The 10,341-nt window shown below is 46.6% G+C and overlaps 1 protein-coding gene across 1 annotated transcript; it reads right to left on the bottom strand.

The window, feature by feature from the left end:
* Nucleotides 1–269: 269 nt before the first annotated feature.
* Nucleotides 270–6,600, bottom strand: LOC145392169 (uncharacterized). Its single transcript, XM_080266619.1, has one exon. It carries the CDS (start codon nucleotides 6,598–6,600, stop codon nucleotides 277–279), a length of 6,324 nt encoding a protein of 2,107 aa, XP_080122745.1. The 3' UTR covers nucleotides 270–276.
* Nucleotides 6,601–10,341: the final 3,741 nt, after the last annotated feature.

Below are 10,341 nucleotides of genomic sequence, written 5' to 3'. Positions count from 1 at the left end.
ATTGGGCAATTTGGGCTGTCTGGACATTGCTACTCCTCATCCTGCCCTTGGGTGAGAAAGGAGGTCCGGATGATGATGATGATGATGGAGTTAACAGTCAGTATAAATGTATGGTCCAGAGCTGGATATAACATAACACGAAGGTACTGAACCCTCAACCAGGACATGCAGGGCTCACGTGTGCAGCTCAGCGTACCACACACACTGCACTGTTTTGTATCAAAATCCTGACTGAGAAATGATTCATATCTTAATCATATGGATTACAGGCAGAGCTCATACATAGCTGCCATGTTCTCTTCTCATGTGTCCATAGCAGTCGGGTCCAGTGTCAAATATCTGCATACACACCCAACAGATGCTCCTCTTGCAGGCTGCACAGTCAACCTTGTTGCAGCCTCCATTCTTCTCAATGTGAGTACCACAGCCGGGGCAGTTCCTCCTGTTGCCGTCATCCTGTCTCATCCACTCCATAAGACTGCCGTCCTCGCGGCCGTAGTTCTTAAACATGGCACAGGAAAGCCCGTCGTGGTACTGGACATGGCAGCTGGTGCACAGTCGGCTGCTGCACTCGGGGCAGGTGAACAGCGAGCCTGTCCGTGTGGTTCGATACACCGCTGGACAGTCGGGGGTTATGCAGTACCGCAGTTCGTCCTTGTGTGCAGACACGTATGCACACACTGATGCACTCACCAGTCTCGATAGGGTTACCTGTCCAAGTCGGGAAAGGTTGACAAAATCTCTCCAAAGGAAGTAGCCAGAACAGTTTTCATTTGCACACTGTATAGGGAAATCTTTATTAGTGATGGCTGTATCCATCTGCATCTGGACACACTCCCTGCAGTAAGCATGACCACAGTGCTCCAGGCGGTACAAATCCTTGGTTTCTACAGGACAGAAGCAGGTCACACAGTCAGGGCCATCTACATCTTCAATCCCACCTCCATCTGCCGACAGAGCAGCCATAACTTCCTTGATCAGATCTGTGGCCTTTTCAATGGCGTTCTTTGATCCAAACAGTCTCACTCTGTGCTGTCTGTGGTCCAGCCTCACAGCTTGAAGACCAGCCACAGTCTGCAGATCACCCAGGTGGGTTTGGTACTTTATCATGAGTGCCTTCATGACGCCAGGGGGTCGGCCTCCTCCCATCAGGTCCACGTCACTAAAGCCTCCACGAGCCAACCCCCGTACGTACTCTTCAATTCGAGCTCTGGCATCCCGCCGCTGCCTCGCCTGGCCGTGGATGGACACCCTCATCACTCGGTCGTCCGTCATTATCAGAGTGTGGGTCTTGCTCATGATGTCCTGCAACATCCTGCGTCCCTCACGTGAGAACAGGATCACAAACTCGGGTTTATTTTCACACTCCATCACCTCCCCCCTCACCACCTCTAGGATGCTCAGTTTGGCACGGGCCAGAGGGTCCACACTCTCCGACCGCATTTCCACCACCAGGTTGCCATTCCTTAACTCCTTTGGTTTAATTCTAATTTTGTCACTTTCTATTTCCTGAACCTTATTCTTAATTTCTTGATTGTACTTCTGGTATAAGTCTCTGTGAATTAATACTGAGGTGTTAATATCTGGCTTCATGGATACTGCTTGATCATTGAGCATGAACCCATTGTTTATGCTAGCACAAGCATTATGACCTTCCTCAGGGTTCTTGAACCAGCAGAACCCCACATAGTTTACATCTCGTTCTGTGCGAGGGTCTTTCACTTCAAGTCTAAAGTTATTTCGGTTAGAAAATTCCTCTAGTTTCCTTTGCAGACGTCTCTTACAGGTGTCAACTATTTCTTTGTTCACGCCAACTTTATCCCTGACCACTGTGACTTTCTCTATGTCTCTTTCAGGATGAACGTTCAGTTTCTCAATGAAAGCTTCCCTGAGAACATCTTCATTTACGAGTTTTTCAAGGCGAGAAACATGAATGCCTTGCTGTGACTTCCTGGCAGAAGTTATTCGAACAGGATTACCTGCAATGGCAATACCATCTAGCTGAAGAGCTCTCATTTGATCTTCTACATTAGCAAACTCAACAAATCCAAATCCTCTGGAAGGTCTCCTACACCACTGTATCTTTGCACTGAAACCAACAGCCTGGTTACCTGTCACTCGCGTACTGGGTCGAGCAGCCAGTTCTCTTTCTTCCCTGGTGGCCTCGACTGCTGCCATGGCTGCCTCACCATTTTCATACACCACCTTCCCCCACAACCTTGAGTTCTTGTTCCCGTGGAAAAACTTGATGCACTGCTTCACCCTTCCATGCTTGCTGAAGTGTAGTGTCACATCTTGCTCTGACATGTCTTCTATTTTGTCTGGAGGACAGTGTATCAGAACAGTTTTATATTCTCCAGGCATTAAGAGACACACAGTTGAGCCACCAGCGCCTATGATGGCTCTCTCCGAGAAGTCTGTAGTGGATCCAATTTTTTCCTCACTCTCCTCGGCCTTGTAATTGGCCCGTATTGAAGGTATGACCTTTGAGAAACTGGTGGCCAGACGTGATTTGTTACTCTCCCTGGCCAACACTTTCAGTTCCCCCTTATCCCGGTCGGCCTCCACCACCACCACCGAGTCAGGGCATGAGGCAGCCAACTCCATCTCAAAGCTTCGCAGGTCGACGTAACGTGGGCCAACAAACTCGTGGAACACCTGTGAGCCAACATTTTCCTGACATACAACAGTTATCTGCTTCTTCTTTGCTTCTTCAATGTCCAAAGAAAGCCACCCTTCTTCAAGTGCCTTCCTGATGGAGGTCTCCAGCACTGGAGTGATCTGCATGGCAAAGTCTCTACTCGTCCGCATCACTTGGTCAAACACAATCCACTCTGGCCGACTTCCCAGGGCCAGCAGGGCCGAGGACGGATGAGGCTCCACCCGCTGGTCTTTTGTCACAATATTGTAGCCAGCCTTAATGTGACCAAGATAATGGCTCAGGTTTCTGCTCAAAGCCTTGAATAATAGACCAACCAATCTGCCTTGAACTTTTTGCTTGTCAGCAAAGGAAAATTTTATTTCAACTTTTAATTCTTTTTTCAGGTTGCTAAGAACTTCATTAGTGGTTTCTCGTATTGCTCTGAGCGACTTGCCATTTGCAGAATGTTTGACACACCATTTGTTCTTTTCTTTCTCCGCCACTTTGTGCCATTCTCGGAAAACATTGAGGGTTGTTATTTGATCACCCTCTTCATCACAGGAAAGAATTTTGCGTTTGTCGGCCTGTTCTACCTCTTCCTTCGTTCCTCCCCTGTAAAACACAGATCCTGTCCCACTCGCAGCTGCCACTACAATGGCCTCCAGGCCCAGGTCTGCCTGCACTGCTTCATATACAAAGGCTCCATATTGTGGATCAAAAGGCATTTTAGCAATCCATTTGCCCAGGTCAGTTATTTTATTGTCTCTCACTGCTCCTATGTGGATCAAGGAAGTAAATGCTTCACTCATGGCATCAGAAGAAGGAGACTCAATGAAGTCAAAATTTACAGGGTCAACTGCCAGTTCCATCAGCTTGAGCATTGCATGTCCAAGGTGAACTTTGAGTATCTCGGGGAGAGCATCTGGGACCATCTTTTGGAAATCCTTTTCAGTGTAGAGTCGGTAGCACTTGCCCGGCCCCAGACGTCCTGCCCGACCCTTCCTCTGTCTCGCGGAACTCTGTGTCACCATTGTCACTGATAGCGTGCTAATCTTACGCACGGCATCAAACTTCATCTCGTTGACCAGGCCTGTGTCAATGACGTACCTGATGCCAGGGATGGTGACCGAAGTTTCTGCACTGTTGGTAGCAAACACAACTTTTCTCTTGCCAGCTGGAGGAGACTCAAACACTCTTTGTTGCTCCTCACCTTGTAGCCGACCATGAAGCGGCATGGTCACATAATTTTCCCGTCGGCCTCCAATCATATTTTGGAATTTTTGACAGCACTGCTCAGTTTCAGTTGGCTTAGTCAAGAACACCAAGATGTCTCCCTCACCCTCTGAGTGATGTATTTCGACAGCTTTTTCGACGGCTTTTTCCTGGTAGTTATCAAAGGAATCAACTCCGTCCTTGGGTTCCAGCCACACCACCTCCACTGGAAACATCCTGCCCGACACCTGCAGCACAGGACACTGCTGGAAGTACTTCACAAACACCTCAGGACTGATCGTGGCAGACGTAATGACCACACGAAGCTCTGGTCGATCTTTTAGACATTTTTTTATCATCCCAATCAAAAGGTCTGTGTGGATGCTTCTCTCATGGGCCTCGTCTATAATAATGCATGAATAAGAAGACAGATTCTGATCTTGTAGACACTCGTTTAACAGAATATGGTCCGTCATGTACATGATTTTGGTGAAGGCAGACTTGCGTGTTTGCATTCCAACTTTGTAGCCGACCTCCTGGCCCACTGAAGTTCCCAGTTCTTTGGCCACGTGGGTGGCCAAACTGGTGGCTGCGATTTTCCTCGGCTGAGTGCAGGCGATGATGCCGGTGGCAGCCAGGCCGGCCTGGTACAAGTACTGAGCCATCTGAGTGCTCTTTCCTGAGCCAGTCTCCCCAATAATGACACACACCTGGTTGTTCTTCACTGTCTCTACGATGTCTGTACGTCTTGCATATATGGGAAAAGCATTAACAAGTCTGTTGTTCTCGATGGCCAGATTACGTCGTACTGCCTTGGCTGAACTTTCAAACTTTGGAGAGTCTTTAGATTTATTGAGTTCTTCCATAGATGTTTGGAAGTACTTGAGAAATTCAACTTTTTGCAAGTTCAGTTCTTTTTGTTTGTCCTCCAAAGCACGTCTTGAGTTCTGACGTTCGGCAAACTCTTCTAATGTGATGTGTCTGCATCTGTTTTCCATTTCTTCCAGTTGATGCTGAACATCTGAGATCTTGTCAAAATGTCCAGCAAGCACCTCCTGTGCCCTCCGTTGGATCTGTTGTTGGTGGATATTGTAAGACCTCTCCATGTCCTCATGTGACCTCACCTGATCCCCCCTGGCCTCTTCCAGAGTCTCATAACACCAAATTTTTGTACGTGTCTTTTCATTTCCTTTGTGAAGGATTTGAGTCACATATTGGGCGACTCTTTTACTTCTGCAGTGAATACCAACGATAGTGCATCTTGTCTCATGTTCTGCAAAGTACTCCATTCCTTCTACTTCTTGTCTTGGATGGAGGCGGTGTTTAATATAGTCATACACATGGTCACAGCTACCCTGCACTTCTCTCATCTTGGCATAGACAACAGTTGCCTGGCTGTGGCTTTGCTTATTATGCATTTCTGCCTGTGAATTTTTAGTCTTTGCCTTTCCGTTGGTCTTAAGATAGTCTAAAAGATTTTCTTTTGCTTCTTTAATGCACGCTTCTAGGTCAGTGGTTTGTCTTTCCTGTGATGCTGAGGTATGCCTAGTCTGATTGGATAGGTCAGCATTACTCATATGCTGTGCTCCACTCATACGCTGTGCACCACTCATATGCTGTGCACCACTCATATGCTGTGCACCACTTATATGCTGTGCACCACTTATATGCTGTGCACCACTCATATGCCTTGTTCCACCATCCCGTTCAGTGTTCCTCGTTCCAGTATCTTGTCCAGTGTTCCTCGTTCCAGTATCTTGTCCAGTGTTCCTTGTTCCACCATCCCGTTCAGTGTTCCTCGTTCCACTGTCTTGTTCAGTGTTCCTCGTTCCACTATCTTGTCCAGTGTTCCTTGTGTCGTCATTTTGTTCAGTGTTCCTCGCTCCTTCTTTGAATTCCTTGGTCGCTTCTTTGATTCTTCTGGTCTCTTCCTTGACATCCTCGGTCTCTTCCTTGACTTCCTTTGTCTCATCTTTGACTTCCTCGCTCTCTTCTTTGACTTCTTCGGTCTCTTCTTCGACTTCCTCGGTCTCTTCCTTGACATCCTTGGTCTCTTCCTTGACTTCCTTTGTCTCATCTTTGACTTCCTTGGTCTCTTCTTTGACTTCTTCGGTCTCTTCTTTGACTTCCTGTGTCTCATCTTTGACTTCCTCGGTCTCAGATTTGACTTCCTTGGTCTCTTCTTTGACTTCTTCGGTCTCTTCTTTGACTTCCTTTGTCTCATCTTTGACTTCCTCGGTCTCATCTTTGACTTCCTTGGCCTCTTCCTTGACATCCTCGGTCTCATCTTTGACTTCCTCGGTCTCTTCCTTGACATCCTGGGTCTCTTCCTTGACTTTTTGGGTCTTCTCATTGACCTCCTTGGTTTCGTCCTTGACTCCTTTTATTTCTTTTGTGATTTCCTTGGTCTCTTCTTTGAATTCTTTGGACTCTTCTTTGACTTCCACTTTCGGGGACTCAAGAACGTTATGGCAAGGTGGGGAAAATGGATGGTTGGGATGTGGATGGTGGGGACGTGAGAGTGGATGGTCTAGATGATTTGATATTGTGGACGGTTCTGTTAGTGGCGTGGGTGGATGGTTGCGTTGGTCATGAAGTGGAGGGTAGGGTACTCTCGGTGGTGTGGATAGGTGGCTGAGTTGGTCATGAGGTGGATCGTTGCACTGGTCAAGAAGTGGATGGTATTCTGCTGTCGGTGGTGTGGGTGGATGGTTGAGTTGGCCATGAGGTGGATGACTGGCTGCCATCAGTGGAGGACTTGGATGGTTGGGTTTTGTCAGTGGTGGAGGTGAATGGTCAGCTGGTGGATGGTTGGGTTTTGTCAGTGGTGGAGGTGAATGGTCAGCTGGTGGATGGTTGGGTTCTGTCAGTGGTGGAGGTAAATGGTCAGCTGGTGGATGGTTGGGTTTTGTCAGTGGTGGAGGTGAATGGTCAGCTGGTGGATGGTTGGGTTCTGTCAGTGGTGGAGGTGAATGGTCAGCTGGTGGATGGTTGGGTTTTGTCAGTGGTGGAGGTGGATGGTCAGCTGGTGGATGGTTGGGTTCTGTCAGTGGTGGAGATGGATGGTCAGCTGGTGGATGGCTGGGTTCTGTCAGTGGTGGAGGCGGATGGTCAGCTGGTGCATGGTTGGGTTTTGTCAGTGGTGGAGGTGGATGGTCAGCTGGTGCATGGTTGGGTTCCGTCAGTGGTGGAGGTGGATGGTCAGCTGGTGGATGGTTGAGTTCTGTCAGTGGTGGAGGTGGATGGTTGGTTACTCTTAGTGGTGGAGGTGGATGGTTGGGTTCTGTCAATGGTGGAGGTGGATGGTTGGGTTCTGTCAATGGTGGAGGTGGATGGTTGGGTTCTGTCAATGGTGGAGGTGGATGGTCAGCTGGTAGATGGTTGGGTACTCTTGTCAGTGGTGGAGACGGATGATTGGGTACTCTCAGTGGTGGAGGTGGATGGTTGGTTACTCTTAGTGGTGGAGATGTATGGTTGGGTTCTGTCAGTGGTGGAGGTGGATGGTTGGGTTCTGTCAATGGTGGAGGTGGATGGCTGGTTACTCTCAGTGGTGGAGATGGATGGTCAGCTGGTGGATGGTTGGGTTTTGTCAGTGGTGGAGGTGGATGGTCAGCTGGTGGATGGTTGGGTACTCTTGCCAGTGGTGGAGGTGGATGGTTGGGTACTCTCAGTGGTGGAGGTCGATGGGTGGGTACTCTCAGTGGTGGAGGTGGATGGTTGGGTACTCTCAGTGGTGGAGGTGGATGGGTGGGTACTCTCAGTGGTGGAGGTGGATGGTTGGGTACTCTCAGTGGTGGAGGTGGATGGTCAGCAGGCGGAGGTGGATGGTAGGATACTTTCGGCGTCACCGGCTGGCTCTGCTTCGACCCCATGATTACGAAGCTCCGGAATGAAGTACGTCACTCCAAGTATTTCTGTATTTCTCTCTACAGCAACACACTCTTATGTATTTCTCTTTACAGCAATACACTCTTATGTATTTCTCTTTACAGCAACACACTCTTTTGTATTTCTCTTTACAGCAACACACTCTTATGTATTTCTCTTTACAGCAACACTCTTATGTATTTCTCTTTACAGCAACACACTCTTCTGCATTTCTCTCTACAACATTTTTTTTATTTCTCTCTGCAACACTCTTTTGTATTTCTCTCTACAACTCTTCTGTATTTCTCTCTACAACACCTCTGTATTTCTCAGCAACACTCATTTGTATTTCTCTGCAGCACTCATGTATTTCTACAACTCTCTTCTGTATTTCTTTGTACAACACCTTAGTATTTCTCTCTGCAACACTCTTGTATTTCTCTGTACAACACTGTTCTGTATTTCTCTCTCCATAAACACACATTCAGCTCTGTATTATACTGTATATCTACAAAAACACACTTCTCTTTGACAGGCTGGACCTCTAGCATTAATTGTCGAACCTGTACCTCTCTCTCTCTCTCTACAAAAACACACCTCCTCTTCTGTTTTCAGTTTTGTAATACAGGAACTGAATCTCCCAAAGTGATGTTAACGTTATATTTGCATTTCTTTCTTTTTTCTGTTTTGTCTTTTCTGCGGATCCACTCCTTCGGCTTACATGCCAACGCTGTAGCTTGTGTTTTTATTTCTATCCGTATTTCACCCAACTGCAGGCAGCTCAGGACAGCCTTGCCCAAGCCAAACAGTGGTTGAGCATCCTGGAAAAAGAAAAATATTAACACACACACACACACACACACACACACACACACACACACACACACACACACACACACACACACACACACTTGTTTTATACACTGATCGAAAATTCTGAAAAAAAAAAAAAAAACTTGCTTCATAAACGCTCCGAACAGGTTCAAAAACACACCTTACTTATTACTTACGCTTGTTTTGGCAGAGACGCCTTCACTTGGTGCCACCGGTATGGAGAGAGAGAAAGAGAGAGAGAGAGAGAGAGTACTGAGGTGCAATGGGGAAACTAAATCGCTATCGGTGAGGTGTTACGAAATTCTCTCTCTCTCTCTCTCTCTCTCTCTCTCTCAAATTGTCATCGCTGCCCCTGAACTGGCGAGTTGCAACGCCAAATTAACACCAGAATATGATGCTAGTCACGAAGAAGTGCTGTGCTACATGGTTAGTCTGTTTTTATCTAACGGAACTGGGCCATTTTCATGAATACTCCCTAACACCTCCTCCCAAGCGATTTATTTTGCTTATTACTCCTTGCCATCCTCTTCTGTGTTGTTTTTCTGTCACCATACTCTGATAAATAACGGAAAAAACAGTAGTTGTAGTAGTAGGTGAGCCTTAGCTAGGAGGTGGGAATGAGTCTCCTTGGTTACTAGCCACATCAACCTTCCAGTATGACTACACTTGGCCATCAACTGCGCATAAAGGGCTAAATATTTGCAGTTACGACAAAATTACGTCATAATTCTACCAACTTACGACAGGGAATATTGATCGTACTATGAGGCGTGTTCTGCGGGACAGGTTACACATATGCTACACGTTACACGTCAGAATCTTGTTGTATACCACTACTGCAAACTATATCGATATTAAAGCGACAGAAATAACATACAGGAGAACACGGAGACGTAAGATACAAAATAAATCAGTAACGAAGAGAGCTACCATGTCTCTTTATGAAACGAGCCACAAGCGTAGGAATGTTTGTAAATATCCCGCCATTCATGACTCATAGCGGTCTGCCACAATACTTCGTCCGTTCTGTGGTGCTTTACTCCCACCTGTACGTGCACACGGTTATTAATGCACTGTTTTAAATATTCGCCTATTGTTTGCAGCATACTGGTGTCATACTGAGCTGTTATTGACACCAAGATAAGCTTCCATTCATTGATGTCCGTCCGTGATGCCGTAAGAGATCCTCTCCCACACAAGACGCGAGAAACTACAGTACGTGGCTAATAGGAATTGACTTGAAATATTTGTTGTTGTAAAAGGTACAGAGTGCTAATACAACAAAAGAAGGTGGTGGGTCTTGCCACACACACCTTCAGCCAATACAGTTATATATAGTTGGTAATTGGACATGCGTGGGTGTGGCCACACCATGGTTTTTGGGTGTAGCCACATACCCTTTGATAGACATAAGTTACACTCACACTCTGTTATAAAATACAGAGGCATTCGTAAGATGTATTACATACAGGAGTAAGGGGTAGTATAAGATTTGTAAAGGAATATAGTGAACATAACAGTACCAGCCCTGGCCGTACGTGATATGGAAAATGTCTTTGGTAAATGCAAAAACGACGCAGTTATCATGCACAATAGAGTAATAGATGAATTATTAGCTGAACTGACGATTAAATTATGTCAGATGCCAAAAATCAATGCACGCTTTTTCACGTGACTCGTATCGTGCGTCTGGCAGAGAGGGGCGGCACATACCAAAACAAACCCGTGGCTTATCACTTTATAACTCCCATAAAATTACCAAAATGAACCAACAGGTGATAAACACA

This window comes from Coenobita brevimanus, chromosome 21 (genome assembly GCF_032717465.1).
Source record: "Coenobita brevimanus isolate Jiangsu-jjx chromosome 21, ASM3271746v2, whole genome shotgun sequence".
Classification (NCBI taxonomy): Eukaryota; Metazoa; Arthropoda; class Malacostraca; order Decapoda; family Coenobitidae; genus Coenobita; species Coenobita brevimanus.
Note: the sequence above shows the minus strand (reverse complement) of the source record. Positions and strands in the feature narration are given on the sequence as shown.